This window comes from Heloderma suspectum, chromosome 6 (genome assembly GCF_057233095.1).
Source record: "Heloderma suspectum isolate Gila_16-S chromosome 6, 16-S_ref, whole genome shotgun sequence".
Classification (NCBI taxonomy): domain Eukaryota; kingdom Metazoa; phylum Chordata; class Lepidosauria; order Squamata; family Helodermatidae; genus Heloderma; species Heloderma suspectum.
Window position 1 is genome coordinate 99341523 of NC_139463.1, and position 19148 is coordinate 99360670.

The 19148-nt window shown below is 48.7% G+C and overlaps 1 protein-coding gene across 1 annotated transcript in view; it reads right to left on the bottom strand.

Moving 5' to 3' along the window:
* Positions 1 to 19148, bottom strand: part of LOC146342050 (antigen WC1.1-like) — a 101229-nt gene that overhangs the window by 60725 nt on the left and 21356 nt on the right. Inside the window, exons 7-12 of the mRNA XM_084805537.1 lie at positions 17351 to 17386; positions 15563 to 15868; positions 14386 to 14694; positions 6475 to 6780; positions 5013 to 5324; positions 793 to 1101 (exon numbers count right to left, since the gene is read on the bottom strand). Of these exons, the coding sequence (XP_084661663.1) occupies positions 793 to 1101; positions 5013 to 5324; positions 6475 to 6780; positions 14386 to 14694; positions 15563 to 15868; positions 17351 to 17386 (1578 nt within the window). The remainder of the gene's footprint in view (positions 1 to 792; positions 1102 to 5012; positions 5325 to 6474; positions 6781 to 14385; positions 14695 to 15562; positions 15869 to 17350; positions 17387 to 19148) is intronic.

A 19148-nucleotide genomic window follows, 5' to 3' on the forward strand; every position in this document is an offset into this window, starting at 1 on the left:
CGGGGGGGCTGAGCAGGATAGGAAGAGTGCTGAGGAGAATACTGGATGTTGAGGAGAGGAGGAAGGTGGGCGGGGGACTGCCATTTCAGTGTAGACGTTTTATGGAGAAGGCTGGCTAAAGGCAACTTTGGGGGAGGGGTTTTGCAAGTTGACCTCGGGGAATGAGATACTACTTTAAATTAGGGGTAGGTGGATATGCCAAGCCCAGTCCCACCCAGATTCTTGTTTTTCCATTTCCAATCTCATTGCATCCCATCATACAGGGTGTGATTTTATGGATGTATTTTTGTGCACATCCGTCAAATGCACATTTTTTTCATTAAATATTTGTGTGCATTTTAGAAATGTATATAAAATTTTCTCTGCACATTTTTCAAAAGTGCACATCTTAATGGGCACATTATTTTTTGTTTCATGGAATGCACTGCAAGCTCAGAAATGTATGGATTTCCAACTATAAACTGCTGGGGTTTGCCTGCAGTTCTTGGAGAGACAGGTGGGGTGAATCCATTAAAAATATACACACCCACTTCGACAGGGAAGCTTTGTCAACCATCCCTACGTTAAATACTAGCATTGTCTGTCTGGGACTTTGCTGAATATTTTTGGCTCTATTTGTGAGCAACAACAACCTATTTCATGGAGACGTCTTACACCATCCAGCATTCCTCTAGAACCTTTCTCTCGGCAGCACAACAGGCTGTAATGAAATAAGACTTTGATCTCCAAAAACATGGTGATGATTCAGCTCTGCCCAAGGTTCGCTAAGTACATCCTATCACATACACTTACCTGAGCATTCCACACTTGCATCGTGGCTGTGGTCACAGCTGTGCTGTCCCCAAGACCCTTTGGGACATTGTTCCAGAGCTGTTTCGTTTCCTGTACAGTTAACTCCCTCTAGCCAGATGGGACCAGATCCTTGGCCATATTGTGCTCCCCCAAACACCTTTGAGGCATTTCCACAGTTCAGCTCCTTGCACACCACCTGGGCATCATATAAATCCCAGCCAGCATCGCATATGGACCCCCACTCTTCGCTGTGGAGCACCTCGATCCGCCCAGAGCAGCGACTTGAGCTATTCACTAGACGGAGGTTGCCTGAAATGCAAAGAGAGGGGACTCGGGAACACATCCATGGCTGACACAAAACTTTGGTTGTGACTTTGGCAGCTGCCCTCTGTGTTCCTCTCCATGAATCAACTATTCCCCAAGACAGCATTTCAATCTCTAGGAGAAGTTGCCTCTTCATGTATGGGTGCCCCACAAAGCTCAAGAGAACCACTGGATAAGGGTCCTCAGACTTGCATGACTTCCAAACCCACCCAGTCCCAGCTATTTCTTATGACCAAGTTTGCTGTATGGCTGAAGCCACACAGAGATTGCACAGGAGGCTAAAGCCAGCAGCTGTTCATGTAAAACATCAGAGCCAGCCCTCCCATGAGACAGGTCAATCCCCCACCTCAGGCAGTGGATCAGGAATGGTGGTGGACTGCGCACACACCCCACGGCCAGGAGGACGCCCATTCCTGCTGTCTTGCCAGTCACCAGTGTGGGTGACAGAGACTTCCCACTGGTCAGAGGCCCTGATTCCAGCCCCCACTTGACATCTCTGACCACACAGCACACAGTGTTGAAAGATGTATCAGAAGCTAACCAAAGAGGGCAGAACATATTAAGACAGGTAGGCAGTGAGTAAAAGTCTTGGAGTTGACTTTGGAGATAATTGGGTGATGTAGGTGTAAATGGTTAACTATCTATCTATCGATCAATATTTATTTATTTATTTAGCCAGCCAGCCAGCCACCCATCTGGCTGGCTACCTGGCCACTCTAGGCAGCATACAATACTAAACATGAAATAGAACAAATTAATATAATCAACTGAACAAAACAACATAACAAAACACTGCTCTAAAAAAAACCCTAACCCACCCCAAATGCACACCTGAACAGCCAAGTTTTAAACCCCCACGGAAGCTCATCAAAGAGGGGGCATGGCAGAGGTCAGTAGGGAGGGAATTCCACAGAGTGGGGGCCACCACAAAAAAGGCCCTCTCCCTAGTCCTCACCAGCCTAGCTGTCCTGGCTGATGGGACAGAAGGCCTACTGAGGCTGATCTCGTTGAGTGGTGTCCCTGGTGTTGTTGGAGGCACTCTTTAAGATAGACTGGGCCAGAACCATATAGGGTTTTAAAGGTCAATGACAAAACCTTGAATTGGGCCCAGAAAACAACAGGTAGCCAGTGCAACTTCTTCAGCACCGGCGTGATGTGATCACGCCGGCGGCTGCCTTTAATCAGGCAGGCCACCGCATTCTGCACCAGCTGCAACTTCCAAACCATCTTCAAGGGCAACCCCACATAGATCGCATTACAGTAGTCTAAGCGAGAGGAGACCAGGGCATGAACTACTGATGGGAGCAGATGGTTAGGGAGGTAGGGGCGCAGCCACCATATCAGATGGAGTTGGTACAGCGCCGCCCGGCTCACAACTGACACCTGAGCCTCCATGGACAGCTGGGACATCTTGCTTCATTTGGCAAAGCAGTAGTAATGAAGGCGATGTGCTCCCTCCAGAGGCACCATGCCTCTGAATGCCAGTTGCATTGGAACAACAATGGCAGAGGGCTTTTGGACTTTCCATAGGCTGGGCACCAAGAAACAGAATTCTGGATCGATGGACCTTTGGGGCAGACCAGCAGGGCTCTTCTTATATTTGTATGAGTGGAGCAAAAGTCAATCAATAGATGCATGGGTTTGGATGGAGGGAGAGGTGTATGTATTTGTTAAGCAGACTTCTAATACAACCCATTAACATGGTGGATCTCAGGGATCACCCAACAGAGGAGCGGAGTGCTGGGACGGGGGATTTTGGTGGCCTTCAGGACCCCTCCACCTGTGATGTCATCCAACTGATGCCTGGATACGGGGCCTTCTGCTTCAGAATCCCCAAGTCTCCACCCCCAAAATCTGGGAAGTTGGTCAGGCTTCCCCCCCCAATTTGGAATGTGCACATATTCTGGGATGGGGGGGGGGAACCTGAGTTTCCACTACTGCCACCGCGCAACCATTCCTCTCTCCCTGCTGGTGTTGGCATGCGCAGGGACAGTGAGACTACTGAGCTGTGGCAATGCCGTGGCAGCGGAATGGTGCAAGGGAAGTCTCACTGGCAGGGACAGAAGGAGCATTGGACCACAGCAGCGGAAGAATGTGGGGGGGGAAGTGCTATAGTGTGCCCCTCCCACCCTGTTGCTGTGCAAAGGCGGAAAATCCACCAGTTGGCCTGACTTGCTGTGGGCCAAGTCGGGCCAGCTGGCAGATGTTAGACTGCAGTCTGGGGGGCTGAGTTGGCACAAGCTCGCCGAGCTCCATCCCCAAAGCAATTCCTCCAACATATCTAAGGGTATGTGGAGTTCCACCTCATTCCCATGTCCTGAACCATCTGGTGCTACAAGATGCCTCGCTTTCCCTGCTTTCCCTACAGGAGCGGAGTGCCCCTGATGCTGCAGTGGAAGAAGGCTGCCATCTTCTGGCATGTTGTGTGTTGATCAAACTGCAGGTGATGGTGCAGTGAGATGGAACCTGCACCCCAAACCTAGAGTCTCCTTCACAATGAGGTGCAATTTGTGAGCGATGCAGCCAATATGCACAAAACCAGCTCTATCCACAGGCTCCAAAGTATTCTTCTTGCAATAGTGGCCACATAGCCACAGGTGAACTGGTGCCCAGTGAATAATGGCTGGCTGCATTTCTCTCAATGTATGGAACTGGGCCATGTCCTCGATGTGCAGCAGAGCCCACCCATACCATGTCCAGCAGTGCTGGCTTCTGCTCTGGTCCCCACAGGGTCTCTCCAGTGCCCTGTAAGGGACAGGTAGCTGTGCATTGTACCTGGCTCCCCCAAATATCAGAGGTGAAGTGCATATGGGTGTACGAATCCCTTACCTGGTTCTGGTCGGGGCATCCGCTGGGGGGGGGAGGTGATCCATTCCTCCCCCCGGAATCCTCGACGGGGGGGAGGCAATCTGGTCCTCCCCCCGGAATCCTGCCTGGCTGGCTACGCTCCGCAGCCATGCTGCAGAGCCGCCGGCCGGGCCAATCCGCAGCAGGGCCTCCAGTCGCTGCCGGGCTGGTGCGGACGCAAATGGCGTCCTGCGTAGGGGATGCCATTTGTGTCCCTACGGTAGCCCGTGACATAAATATTTACGTAGCCTATCACAGCTAAAGCAGGGATGCAAATGGCGGCTGCTACGCCATTTGCGCTCCTGCTCTTTGCCGTGATAGGCTATGTAAGTATTTATGTAGCCTATGATGGTAAAGGCAGCCACAGAAATGGCGGCCGCTACACCATTTGCGCCCCTGCTCTTTGCCATGATAGGCTACGTAAGTATTTACGTAGCCTATCACGGTAATGGCGGCCACGCAAATGGCGGCCGCTACACCATTTGTGTCCCTTCTCTTTGCCGTGATAGGCTACGTAAATACTTACGTTGCCTATCACAGCTACCTGCAAGCACGCAAATGGCGGCCGCTACGACGGCCGCCATTTGCGGCTGCAGCAGCCCGGCAGCGGCCGGCCGGGAGACCAGCTGGAGCCACTGCCTCTGGAGCCACTGCTGCATCCACCCCATCTGCCCCAGATAAGCTCTGTCCCGGGGCGATTCCACGGGGGGGCAGGAGGCCGTTCCACCACAGATTCCAGGGGGCCGGATTCTAAATAATCTGGCCTCACTGGAGTCCGTGGCGGAATTCTCGGACATCCCTAGAAGTGCACCATCTTAGGCTCTGCCTTCTGCAAGTGAGCCAACACTTTCACACTAGACGCCCAGTACAATTTTGTACACATTTTTCCATAATGTACACCTCAAAATTCTGAATAGCTTCAGTAACTGTTTTCTGGCTCATGTGTATTTTGGGGAACTGTGAATTCAGTAGGTTCACATCCAAATGTGAACCAAATGAATGTCTCACCTATCCCTAATTGCACCGACTAGTGCATCGCCAGCCATTACCTGAGCAAACAACACTGACATCTTCTCCATGGTGACAGTGATCTTCTTCCCAATCTCTTAGGTGGCAGTCGCTGAGGGATGCTTCTGTCCCCTTACACTGGGCAGCAGACAGCCAGATGGGATCTCCATCACCTCTCCCAAAGTAAGCTCTTGTGGGGGCCGACAAGGCTTCTCCACAGCCAAGTTCCCTGCACACAACTTGAGCAGTGTGCAGATTCCAGTAGTGACCACACACAGTCCCCCACTCTCGGTTGCGAAGCACCTCAATTCTCCCGGAGCAGCGGTTTCTGCCGTTCACCAATCTGACCCCTCCTGGAATGTTTAAAGGCGCCGTTATCTCTGCATCTCCGAGTTCCCCATCCTCCTTTTCATTTCAGTTTACTATACACATTCCAAACACACATTTTACTTTAGATAAATAAAACATACTATTCTCTCATCTTTCATTGAAAAGAAGACACACACTCTGTGCATTTACTAAGTAGAGAGATGCTTTCTTCACACGGAGCTTTTATCCTGTGATGGATTGCTCCTTCACGGAAGTTTGCGGGCTCTTTACATGATGCCGTGACCCTGCAGGGCATCTCCTGCACTAAATGCCCTTTGTTACATTTTTAAATAGATCACAGATAATGAGCGATCGAATTACCCCGTTGTGTTCCACCTGAGTTCCCTCCATGAAAAGAGGAAAAGTGGCAAGAAGAGGAGTGAGATCAATGAAAGGGGAGGGGGTAAGGAAACATGTGAAAAAGGGAGTTCTTGGGATCCTGCATTTAAAATGGAAGCAGAAAGCCCCATTTTAAATGCAGGATTTTAGGCTGGTGTAGAGATGCTCAGAATTTGAGAAAGGGAAAAGAAACACAGCCCACTGCCCAATTTAGGCAGTTCAAAATCGCCGCTGGAGCTGCCGCCGTCCGGAACATCCGCCCCAGGTAAGTCTCGTCCCGGGGGGGGGATCCGCAGGGGGCAGGGGGTGGCAGGCCGTTCCGCCACAGAGTTCGGGGGGCTGAATGCACTGGCATTCGGCCTCACCGAGATCCGTGGCAGAATTCTCTGACATCCCTACTTCCTGCTCTTTTTTCTGGTTAAAAGCTATTTAGCCAGATACACACACCTGCTTGGCTGGTGGCTGAAGGAAACAGTCTTCCCACGTTCACTGCAGCCAGCTTCTGAACAGGAGGGCAAGAAGGAGCATGGCTGGCGGGAAGTTCCAAGTCTTTGCTCTTGATTTGGGGGAAGCAATGCTACTTTAAATACTACTCTGCATGTCTGCCAAGTATTTCTGGTGGTATTATTGATGGGCATCACCTAATTCCTTCAGGAGAGTTAAGCCACTGAACAGTCATCCAGAACATTTGCCCTAGTCAGCCATGAAGCAAGAATTTAATCTTGATCTCAGGGATCTTGGATTTCAGTAGCTCTGTATCTGTTTCTCTAATTACATCTTATGGTAGAAACCTACCTGAGCACTCCACACTGGCATCCTGGCCGTGGTCACAGCTGTGCTCTCCCCAGGCCCTCTTTGGACATTCTCTCAGAGATGCTTCTTTTCCTGTACAGTTAACTCCCTCCAGCCAGATGGGGCCAGATCCTTGGCCAAACCGTGCTCCACCTGATGCTTCTGAGTCATTTCCACAATTCAGCTCCTTGCACACAACCTGGGCATCCCATAAGTCCCAGCCAGCATCACAAATTGTTCCCCATTCTCCATTGTGCAATACCTCGATACGCCCAGAGCAGCGACTTGATGCATTGACTAGACGGAGCTCTAATGGGAAAAAAGGAACATTGATTGTGATGTTGCATCCAGTTGGATAAAGAGAGGAGTTAAAAACTTGGGCACCTGGGTGCCTATCCTGTTTCCCGCCTCCCAGCTGAGCAGAGCAGAGCAAGCTGCTCCAGCTGGTCCAGGGACTACAGAAGCAAGCAAGCTCCCAGAAAGCGAGCGACCAGAGCGAGCGAACAGGGGAAGCAAACAGCAGTTGGCCAGGGGAGTTGCAGTGGTAGAAGACAAAGGAGACAAAGGAGACAGAGGCTAAGAGGTAAGTGGGCTGCAGGAAGCCCAGGGGGCTGCCCTTTATCCTTCTGAGTGGCTGTGAGCTCGCCAGGTGCTCCTGAGAGCTCCAACTGAATTGGGTGTGTGTGGCCTGAGTACTCCCAGCAGCTGAGTGGGCAGGAAGCTTCAGTTTGTTTCCTGCCTCCCAGCTGAGCAGAGCAGAGCAGAGCAGAGCAAGCTGCTCCAGCTGGTCCAGGGACTACAGAAGCAAGCAAGCTCCCAGAGAGCGAGCGACCACAGCGAGCGAACAGGGGGAGCAAACAGGAGTTGGCCAGGGGAGTTGCAGTGGTAGAAGAGACAAAGGAGACAGAGGCTAAGAGTGGGACTCTACTTTTAACCTCTAGTGAGTAGAGGAGCAGGCACAGGCTAGCGTAGAACAATTACAAAGGTAGACATAAAAAGGGGAAAGAGGCTATGGAAGGACAAGACTCTCCAGTGGTGGTGACCTGCAAGGTGTGTGCAATATTTGTTTTCTTGCCTGAGATCAAAATGGCCTACACTTGCAATAAGTGCAAGTTGATCACGCTGCTGGAAGAAAAAGTAAGTGGACTGGAGTGGTGACTGTCGACCCTCCGGGGAATAGGGATGGCAGAGAATTTCTCCCCGAAACTTCGGGGGGCCGAGCGCCAATGTGTTCGGCCCCCCAAACAAGTTTTGGGGAGAAATTCTCCGCACCCTCCCGCACCCCGCACCCCCCCCGGGACGGGACTTACCTTTGCCGAATGTCCCTCCCGGCGGCGGGTCCGGCCGGCGGTTCGGCGGGTGTTCATCCGGGGCGGGAGCGGCAGCCGGTCTTTCGACCGGTTGCCGCCGCCGCCATTGCAATAAAAGAAAAAAAAAACGCCCCCGTGATAGGCTACGTGACGATTAACGTAGCCTATCACGGCTAGATCTGCAAAGTCAGCCGTGATAGGCTACGTAATTCGTCACGTAGCCTATCACAGGTGACTTAAAAAAAAAAAAAAAGCGCGTACGGATAATGGCGGCCCCCATACGGAGCCGCCATTCCCGTTCCTTATTTGGTCGCTGTAGTCTACGTAAAGATTTACGTAGACTACGGCGAAAATAAGGGCAACGCAAATAGCGGCTCCCTATGGGGGCCGCCATTTGTGTACGCACTTTTTTTTTTTTTAAGTCACCCGTGATAGGCTACGTGACGATTAATGTAGCCTATCACGGCTGACTTTGCAGATCTAGCCGTGATAGGCTACGTTAATCGTCACGTAGCCTATCAGGGGGCATTTTTTTGTTTTTTTTTAACTTTCGCGTTCGCGGCCGGGCGAGGCGGGAAGCCTCCTCCCTGGCCTGAATTTCGGCCGGGCCAAGGCGGGAAGCCTCCCCCCCCGGCCTGAACTTCGCGGGGGGAGGAGCGAAGCACCTCCCCCCCACCGCAAACAAGCTTCGAGGACAGGTAAGTGACTTTCGTCCACCCCTACCGGGGAATAAGAGAACACGAAGAGTTCTTGGACAGAATGGGGGAACTACAGCAGCAAAGTGAAGACCAGAAGCTTGAAGAGCAACAGCAAGCTGAGGCAGAAGTGGGAAATGCTGAGGTGAGGAAAAATGGAGTAGAGGATACTCCTTGGAAAAGCGTGACAGTTAGGAGAAGAAAAACTAGAACTAGTAGTCACTCTGCACCAGTGGGAGCAGTGGAACTGTGGAACCGATTCCAGGTACTTGAGGATGAGACTGGAGGACAGCCTGCAGAGGAAGAATCACAGGGGAACCTACATGAGAGTGAGCAAGAGGCTGAAGGTCAGTCAAACAGAGGCAATGAAACCCAGGCCTACAACAACAAGAAGAGAAGAGTGGTAGTAGTGGGAGACTCCTTGCTGCATGAGAATGAGACCCAAATATGTCACGAAGACCCGCAGACTCGCCAGGTATGTTGTCTCCCGGGAGGACGGATTAGAGACGTAACTGAAAGGTTGCCTGCACTCATAAACCCCACTGACAGGTATCCCTTTTTTCTCATCCATGTGGGAACAAATGATACCGCCAAGCGAAGCTACGAAGAAATCACATCAGACTTTGAAGCTTTAGGAAGGAAACTCAAGAACTTTGGGGCCCAGATAGTTTTCTCATCCATACTTCTAGTAGTTAGAAGAGGGATAGAAAGGGAATGAAAAATACTCCGGGTGAATGACTGGCTATGAAGGTGGTGCTGACGAGAGAGATTTGGATTCTGGGACCATAGGCTATACTTCCTGGAAGATGGGCTGTTGGCAAGGGTGGGAAGGATGTGTTTGGTCACAGCATGAAGAACTTCATCAGAAGGGCTTTAAATGGAATCCTTTGGGGAAGGGAGATGTAAAGTTGGGGGTAACAATGGACGTAGGCTCATGCACTACAACAGAGAGAACAGCTCTAATAGCGCCCAATAGTAGTCTTCAGACACATGGAGGAAGAAAGCCAGACTATGAAGCACATGGTCTTCGATGTCTATATACTAATGCCCAGAATATGGGAAACAAACAGAACGAACTTGAACTCTTAATATAAGAGCAGGGATGTATGAAAGTTCCGCCACGGATCTCGGGGAGAAATCGGTGGCAGAACAGCCCCCCGCCCCCCCCGGGATGGGACTTACCTTAGGCAGATCTTCCTGGCGGCGGCTCCGGCAGCGGTGGTTGCAGCAGCCGGTCTTCCGACTGGCTGCCACCGCCGCCATTTCCAGGTTAAAAAAACAAAAAACAAAGTGATAGGCTACGTAAAGATTTACATAGCCTATCACGGCTAGATTTAAAAAAAAAACACTGTGATAGGCTACGTAAATGTTTACGTAGCCTATCACAGCTGATTAAAAAAAAGAATGCACGTACGCAAATGTCGGCGCCCATGGGCACCGCCATTTGCGTTCCTTATTTTGGCACATCTTAGTCTACATAAACATTTATGCTATTTATAGTCTACGCTATTTGCGTTCCCCTTATTTTCGCCATCTTAGTCTACGTAAATGTTTACGTAGACTAAGACGTGCCAAAATAAGGAACGGAAATGGCGGCGCCCATGGGCGCCGCCATTTGCGTACGCACGTTTTTGTTTGTTTGTTTAAATCAGCCGTGATAGGCTACATAAACATTTACGTGGCCTATCACAGCTGACTGCAGGGACACAAACGGCGGCGGCTATGGCCGCCGCCATTTGCGTCCCTGCTAGCCAGTGGCCGGATGTCCGGCTGCTGGCGGAGCCGGCCGGCGGCTCCGCAGAATCCCTACGGAGTGGAGCCGGCCGGCCAGGATTCCAGGGGGGAGGAATGGAGCGCCTCCCCCCCCGGCAAGGATTCCGGGGGGAGGGACGGAACGCCTCCCCCCCAGCATCAGCATAATCCGCGGAAAGGTAAGTACCTTTCGTACATCCTTATATAAGAGGGAAATTATGACTTGATAGGTATAACTAAGACTTGGTGGGATGACTCTCATGATTGGAATATAGCAATTGAAGGATATAACTTGTTCAAAAAGAACAGGAGGAACAGAAAGGGAGGTGGGGTTGCACTGTATGTGAAAAATACATATCTCTGCACAGAAATACAGGAGGATAAGCTTGGTAGCCCCATTGAGAGCATCTGGATCAAAATAAATGGAGGAAAGAATAAAAGGAACCTGGTGGTCAGAGTCAACTACCGGCCACCCAATCAAGGAGAAGACGAGTATGAAACTTTTGAAAAGCAAATAGCCAATGTTTTAAGGAAGCATGATGTAGTAGTAATGGGGGACTTCAATTTCCCCAATATTTGTTGGGAGACAAATTCTGCAAAACATGGCCCCTCCAGGAAATTCCTGACTTGTGTGGCGGATAACTTCTTCCTACAGAAAGTAGACAAAGGAACTAGAAGATCTGCTATCCTTGACTTGATCCTAACCAACAGAGATGACTTAGTGGATAAAGTAGCAGTTACAGGAACTCTGGGGGAAAGCGACCATGTTGTACTTGAGTTCTTGGTTCTAAAGAAAGCAAAATCCGAGTGTAGTCAAACACGTACCCTGGATTTTAGGAAAGCTGATTTTCATAAACTCAGAACAATGATCAGTAAGGTCCCATGGCAAGTGATGCTAACAAGAAAAGGAGTCCAAGATGGGTGGGAGCTTTTAAAAAAGGACATTCTCAAGGCACAATTCCAAACAATTCCAACAAGAAAAAAAGGTGGAAGATAACAGAAGAAGCCAATGTGGCTTCACAAAAAGCTGAGAGATGACCTGAAAACAAAAAAGGACACATATAGGAAGTGGAAAGAAGGCCAAGCAACAAAGGAAAAGTACAGGCAGGTAGTACAGAATTGCAGGAATGGCGTCAGGAAGGCTAAAGCTGAGAACAAGCTGAGGTTAGTGAGGGATGCTAAAAACAACATACGTGCATAGTAAAAGGCAGAGGAAAGAAATGGTTGTTCAGCTATTAAATAAGGATGGCAAAATGATAACAGATGACAAAGAAAAGGCAGAGGTGCTCAATTCCTAATTTGGCTCAGTCTTCTCCCAAAAGAGGGTCTATGAGCCCCCTGGCAAAGGCGAAGTCAAGCTGAAGAGGCAGGATTGCAGCTTGAGATCGATAGGCATATGGTCAAGGAACACTCAATTACTTTGAATGAGTTCAAATCTCCAGGGCCAGATGAACTGCATCCTAGAGTCATAAAGGAACTGGCAGAAGAACTCTCAGAACTGCTGTCTATTCTCTTTGAGAAATCATGGAGGATGGGTGAAGTGCCAGATGACTGGAGGAGGGCTAATGTGGTCCCTATCTTCAAAAAGGGTAAAAAGGAGGAACCTGGGAACTACAGACCAGTCAGTCTGACATCAATCCCTGGGAAAATTCTGGAGCAGATGATAAAGCAATCCATCTGTAAGCATCTTGAAAACAATGCAGTGATTACTCGAAGCCAACATGGATTTGTCAAGAACAAATCCTGACAGACGAATCTGATCTCATGTTTTGATCAAGTAACCTCCCTTGTGGACCGTGGGAATGCTGTAGACATAATATACCTCGACTTCAGCAAAGCTTTCGACAAAGTGCCCCATGATATCCTGATGAGCAAACTAGCTCAAAGTGGGCTAGATAAAACAACAATCAGGTGGATCCACAGTTGGCTACAGAATTGGACTCAAAGAGTGCTTATCAATGGGACCTTCTCAAACTGGGGAGAGGTAACGAGTACCGCAGGGCTCAGTCCTGGTCCCAGTGCTCTTCAACATTTGTATTAATGACTTGGAGGAGGAGGTGCAGGGAATGCTGATCAAATTTGTAGATGATACAAAATTGGGCAGGATAGCTAATACTTTGGAAGACAGAAACATAATTCAAAGTGATCTGGATAGACTGGAGCGCTGGGCAGAAAACAACAGAATGACATTTAATAGGGATAAATGCCAAGTTCTGCACCTAGGAAAAAGAAATCAAAGGTACGTTACAAGATGGGGGATATGTGGCTCAACAAGCGAGAAGGATCTTGGAATTGCTGTCGATCACAAGCTGAATATGAGCCAACAATGTGATGTGGCTGCAAAAAAGGCCAATGCTCTTTTGGGCTGCATTAATAGAAGCATAGTTTCCAAATCCCGGGAAGTACTAGTTCCCCTCTACTCAGCACTGGTTAGGCCTCATCTGGAGTACTGTGTCCAGTTCTCGGCAGCACACTTGAAGAAGGATGCAGACAAACTGGAGAGGGTTCAGAAGAGGGCAACAAAGATGATCAGGGGACTGGAAACAAAGCCCTATGATGAGAGACTGAAAGTACTGAGCATATTTAGCCTTGAGAAGAGAAGACTGAGGGGAGATATGATAGCGCTCTTCAAGTACTTGAAAGGTTGTCAAAGAGAGGAAGGCCAGGATCTCTTCTCGATCATCCCAGAGTGCAGGACATGGAATAAGTTACAGGAAGCCAGATTCCGGCTGAACATCAGGAATAACTTCCTGACTGTTACAGCAATATGACAGTGGAACCAATTCCCTAGGGAGGTGGTGGGCTCTCCCACACTGGAGGCATTCAAGATGAGGCTGGACAGCCATCTGTCGGGGATGCTCTGACTTGGATTCCTGCATTGAGCAGGGAGTTGGACTCGATGGCCTTGTAGGCCCCTTCCAACCCTACTATTCTATGATCATACACAATCATCATTCCCATGCAGTATTTAGTTTCAAATATGAAATTTGTTGAGCTTTAAGCCTGCCTGATAGCTGCATCTCTACTCTCAAAGTTCCATTTTCTGATCCGACATTTTTAAGGCTAGATGTGTTTGTTCTGCACTTGGGCAAACACTCCTCTTTCTATTTTCATCACATTCTTCAAAACTGTGTTCAGGCAAGTATTCACTCAGAATAACGCCTGTTCCCTGTTGCCTTATTTTGTTTGCATTTAAGATGGAAATACTTCGCCTCTGGGCTTCTTCACTGAACACTTCCTGCTCTTGCCTTTAGTTAAGATAACTATCGTCTGTTCCTGTCCATGATTCAGCTGTTCTTAGTGATGGCATTAGAATTCATAGGAGAAGTTGACTCTTCATATATGGGGGCCCACAAAGCTGAAAGGAAACTTTTAATAAGGATCTTCTGACTTGCATGACTTTCAGACACACCCAGTCCTAGATTTTTCTCATGGCTGAATTTTCTGGAGGCCACAGGTAAAGATTTCCTTTGGTGCCCGATAATCAAAATAGTGTTTAAAGCTGGCATTTTATGGTGTAGCAGAAGTAAACCAAAGAGCTCAGAATTTGTTAAGACAGGCTATGAGTGAGAATCTTGATGTTCACCCAGGAGATGTTAGGGGATCTGGCTCTACACTGGGTTAACTATAAAAGATGCCACAAGAGGAATGCAAAAGGATTAATGGATGCACATGTTTTGTATGGATGGAGAAATTAAATCGTTGTTGTTGTTTTACATTTCTAGCACACTCCTGGATTTGTTTGTTTTTTGATTAATAGTCACTTCAGTTGTGCCAGTACACCTATTCACTCCTTCAACTTTCGAAAAAGACTCATGAGGTGCTGCTGAATATAAATACAGAACTATGACACAATAAGATCAGAATGCGATTCTGCCAGCTGCTGGAATTAGTGAGATGCTGGTTCAGCCACTTCTTTCCCAGCCAAACAAGAAAAGGCAACAGTGAAAGGAGGAAGAAGCAGGATGTTAGCCTGAAAGAGAAACAATTCCAGGTTTACCACACACCATTCACTGCTTGAACCTAATCAGATATATGGTCTTATGCAAGGAAACAAGACAGGAGTGTGTAAAAAAGAGGGATACATTGAGGACTGAACTTGTAGGCATTTTCCCCAGGGACAATATGGTGCCCTCAAGTGCTTTCCTGCCCATTACCTGAGCACACAACACCAACGTCTTGATCATGGTTGCAGTCACCATTTCTTTGACGACGTGCATAGCAGTCCCTGAGGGTAGCCTCTGTCCCTGTACAGGAGATAAGATCCACCGAGATGGGCCCATGTCCTCTTCCAAAGTGTGCTTTTGGGGGAGTCGACAAGGTCACTCCACAGCCAAGTTCCCTGCATACAATCTTACTGTTTTGCACATCCCAGTTACGATCACACACAGTCTCCCACTGCCGACTGTGGAGCACCTCAAGCCTCCCGGAGCAACGACTCGTTCCATTCACCAATCTGACCGCACCTGGAAAGTTAAAAAGCAGCTTTATTTCACCTCTTACCAAGTCCTCTGCTACCTCCTTTTTAATGCCCAGTTAGATGGGGGGCATTCAGTCTGGGCACATCAGGGCTGGCCCAAGACATGCTGCACTGCGGCAAAGGAGAAGGTGGGGGCCCCACACATTCCATGTACAAAAGCTGACGGGACTGGCAGCTGAATCTTTCTCCAGTGGGGATGATGGGACTAAATCCTTCACCACAGCTGAAGGCAGCAGGCCTGCTTAGGGGGCACAGGGCAGGCTATTTGTGACACTGCCGTGCTGTCTCCTCCAATACCTTGCTGCCACTTCTTGGCATCTGCCAAGCATGATGTGAAATGGCTGACAGGTGGTCTTAGGAAAGCCACTATTTTTGAGTCTCAGCTCTCCCTCTGGTGACAATGGGACTGAACTGCCTGAAAAGTTGCTGTATCTGACTGAGTTGGACACTGAGGATTAGAAGATGGTTAAATGACAATTGACAGCTTTAAATCCCTGGTGGCTGGTCTCTCTCTCTCTCTCTCTCTCTCTCTCTCACACACACACACACACACCTCTGCTTGAGTGAGAACTGAAGAACAGAGTTCTAGCAATTTTAGAAACATTTTTCAGGAACATTTTTCAGTGGTTGGGAGGATCCAAGCTCATACCTGGAGGGAACTGATACTACTTTAAATACCAAATATTCCTGGCACTATTTTTGGTTAAAAAAAACTTTCAGAAGAGTTTAAACATTTCACTTTCTTCTATGAATATTTCCCTTGCAGAAAAGCTGACTAAGGAAACAGGAATGTGATTTCAGGGAGACCTGGCACTGCACGTGGTTCTCTCTTAGATCATGTCACACAAAGTTACCTGAGCACTCAACACCTGCATCCTGGCTGTGGTCACAGCTGGGCTCTCCTTGGGTACGTTTGGGGCATTTGTGCAGGTATGCTTCTTTTCCTGTACAGTTAGTACTCTGCAGCCAGATGGGACCAGATCCACAGCCATAGTGTGCTCCACTTAATGCTTTTAAGGCATTTCCACACTTTAGTTCCCTGCACACAACCTGGGCATCGAGTAAATCCCAGCCAGCATCACACACTGTTCCCCACTGCTTTTGGTAGAACACCTCAATGCGCCCAGAGCAGTGAGTTGAGCCATTCTTTAGACGGAGATCTGAGGGGACAAAAAAAGTTAAATATAGTAACATATCCATGGCTGCTATACAAGCTTTGCCATGACTTGGGATCCAGGTCATCCAGTGTTCATGTCGCCTCTGCACCATCCACCCTTCTATGCACTGATTAATTCTGGGGTCTGCAACAGAGTGCCCATGTTTCCTGGTGCCCAAAGGTCTCCCTGCCCCTCCTGATTTTTATTTGTTGACACTATTGAGCCAGATGGGAGCAGTTCCATTTCCAAAGAGAGAATCTCATGGGGCTGATAAAGCAATTCCACACCTGAGATACTGACAAGCAACCTGGGCATCATCAAGGTCCCAGTTGTTGTCACACACATTTCCCCAGTGTTCCTCATGGAATACCTCAACTCTTCCAGCACAACGATTGAGGCCATCTGCTAATCTAAACTCACGTCATCCAGAAAAGGATGGAAGCATCAACAAAGATGAACATTTCTGGGGCTGCTCTACTGTATAAAGGTGAAGGTAAAGGTGTCCCCAACCAGTCGTGTCCGACTCTAGGGTGAGGTGCTCATCCCCGTTTCTAAGCCGAAGAGCCAGCGCTGTCCGAAGACGCTTCCGTGGCCATGTGGCCGGCATGACTGAACACCAAGGTGCACGGAACGCTGTTACCTTTCCTGCCGAGGCGGTACCTATTTATCTACTTGCAATTTCTTGCTTTCGAACTGCTAGGTTGGCAGAAGGTGGGACTGAAGACAGGAGCTCACTCCGTCACGCAGCACTCGAGTCTCGAACTGCTGACCTGCCAACCTTCCAGTCTGCAGTTCAGCGTCTTAACCACTAAGCCACCACGGTCCTACTGTATAACTGCATGCAAATCTATATGATTTTGAATGGTGTGGCTGCAGTGGAATTGTACCCACAGTATTTCGATAAAGGATACAGATCTTCTCTTAGGGAAAAGCAGTTCTGTGCCTTTGCAGAGTCTAGGTGTGCAGTGTTTTGGTTTTCTAAAACTTACCTATAATATCACACAGCCATCTCTCCAATGGCTCTTCCCCAAACAGTTTTACAATTATTTTAAAACAGATGGCACATTTTCTGTGTGTGTGTGTGTGTGGGGGGTGTATAGAATAAAGGAACACATGGGCATATAGTTAAATAAATGTACGTGCAGCACCTTAAAATGTATATTTTAAAAATCAGTATATGATTTCCAAATACAGCAGGAAGCTGTGTGTTTGCTTAGGGAGAGAATGCACTGTGAACCCTCATTTAATGGTATGTTTCTATTGGCCCTGGAAGTTAGTAGGACTATGCATAGAGTAAAATATTCTACTCAGAACCTGCCTTGTTGGCTTGGGCACCAGTAGAACATAGTATAGCAAGTCCATCTTGTCATGCAAGGATAAGAAAAGCAGCTTTGCTGGGGGGTGGAGGCGGGATGCCAGTTAGATCCTATTTTGCCCCAAACCATCAACTCCAATATTAATATATTTTTGTTTACTGATACTCACTTCCAGGTTCCCATGTCAGTCCAGGCATCCACCGTCCTAAAAAGGAGATTATTCAGTTAGAAAGAAAAAGTATCTGAGCAACAAGAACTGATACTGGGTCTTTTTCTCCTCCCATGCAGAGAGGCAGGAGGACATTTCTGGAGACAGCTGGCCAGAGCAGACACAGGAGCAAAAAAAATGCCTCTTTCCCTGGCCCAGTTGGTGAATGAGTGTGAGAGCACTCAGCTCAAGCAGAGCACTCATGCCAAGTGCAGAGTTGAGATTCTGCACTGAAAAAGAGAGAGATGGGCAGAGACACTGGCAGGAAAAGACAGCATTGAGCTGGAGTACCAGATGAGGGGGTGGGGGCATGATGTTGCCTACCAGCCAAAACATCTGTTTGACTGGAAAACTGATTTATGGGCCAATCTGTGTCTTTGTTCTTTGCTATATGACTGTGATTGGAGGAGGACAAACAAGCTAACCCAGGTCCTCCTTGCTTGGTCATCACTGCAGTGATCAAGTGGAAATCTTTATAACCTCCCTGATGGAGCATCTGGATTCCTATTCTAAGCTGCGAGGACGCATCCCTTTGGCAGGCGGATAGTGTCCTCCAAGTACCAGGCAGCCAGTGAGAACATGCTGGAGGAGCTGTGGATGCCAAAATAACAGAAGGTGCATTTCACCTCTGAACAGCCAGGGCACAATGCATGTGCACCTGTCCCTGATGGGGAGCTGCTAGTAGGTGTCAGGGTGGACACTGAGCCCATAGAATCCCAGAGTAGTTCTGATTCTGAGGAAGAGCACTCGCTCCTGGGAGAGGAGCACGCTCCTCTTTCCCAGGGCCCACAGCTGACGGAGATTCCTCCCACCAGCATTCCTAGATTAGAAAGCAGTCCAGGGAGTGACTGAGCACAGATAGCAGACTTGGTGGATGCGCGACGCAGACGCAGAGAGCGGCGCCAGATGGAGGGAGCGGAAAGGAGGCGTAGTGCCCGGTTGGCGTGCAAACAATGGCTGCACCCAGAGGATCCAAGGGAAAAGGGGAGGGACTCTCCCTAGTCCTTAAGTTCAGGGGTCTGCCAGTAATTCCCTTTCGAACGGGGACCAACTGTTCCAACTTAGGGCATAGGGATGCTGCTGCTCAGATCTAGTTGCAATCAGTATAGTTGTTAAGTTGTAAAAGAAGAATAAAGCTTTGAAAGGAATCCCTTTGTCTGTGTCTGGACTTGGCTACTGGATTAGACTGAGAGAGGCCTCCAAGGAGCCCTTGACAGCAGGGATGTCGGAGGAATCCAGTTGCAGGGTGGAGCTCGGCAAGCTTTCATCAACTTGGCCCTCTGGACTCCGTTCTGTCTCCCACCAGCTGGCCCAGCTTGGTGCCCAATGAGTCAGGCCAGCTGGTGGAAATTCTGTATTTTTATTTTTGCATAAAAAACATTTCACACATGATGGCTGCAAATTGTGCAAGTTTGCATAATTTGTACAAATTATGGCTGTAATTTGTGCAAATGGAGCCTTCAGGAGCCACACTGGGGATCCAATTTGCACAATGGGTAAATGGAGACTTTAAGGTGGGGGACCCAATAAAGTTCCCAGATTTTGAGGTAAAAGCCCACAGCTTGGCTTGCAAATGCAAGCTGAGCCAGAGGTTCCAGGGAAATCTAATGAGCCCCAAAAGGACCAGATTTCCCTGCAACAGCCACCCCTAACTGCCAGGTGCTGGTGGAGGCAGGAGCAACTGGCACTAATGAGACACAGATGTATTGATTTATTCATTATACCATATTTATATACCACTCTATTTCTAACAAGATTC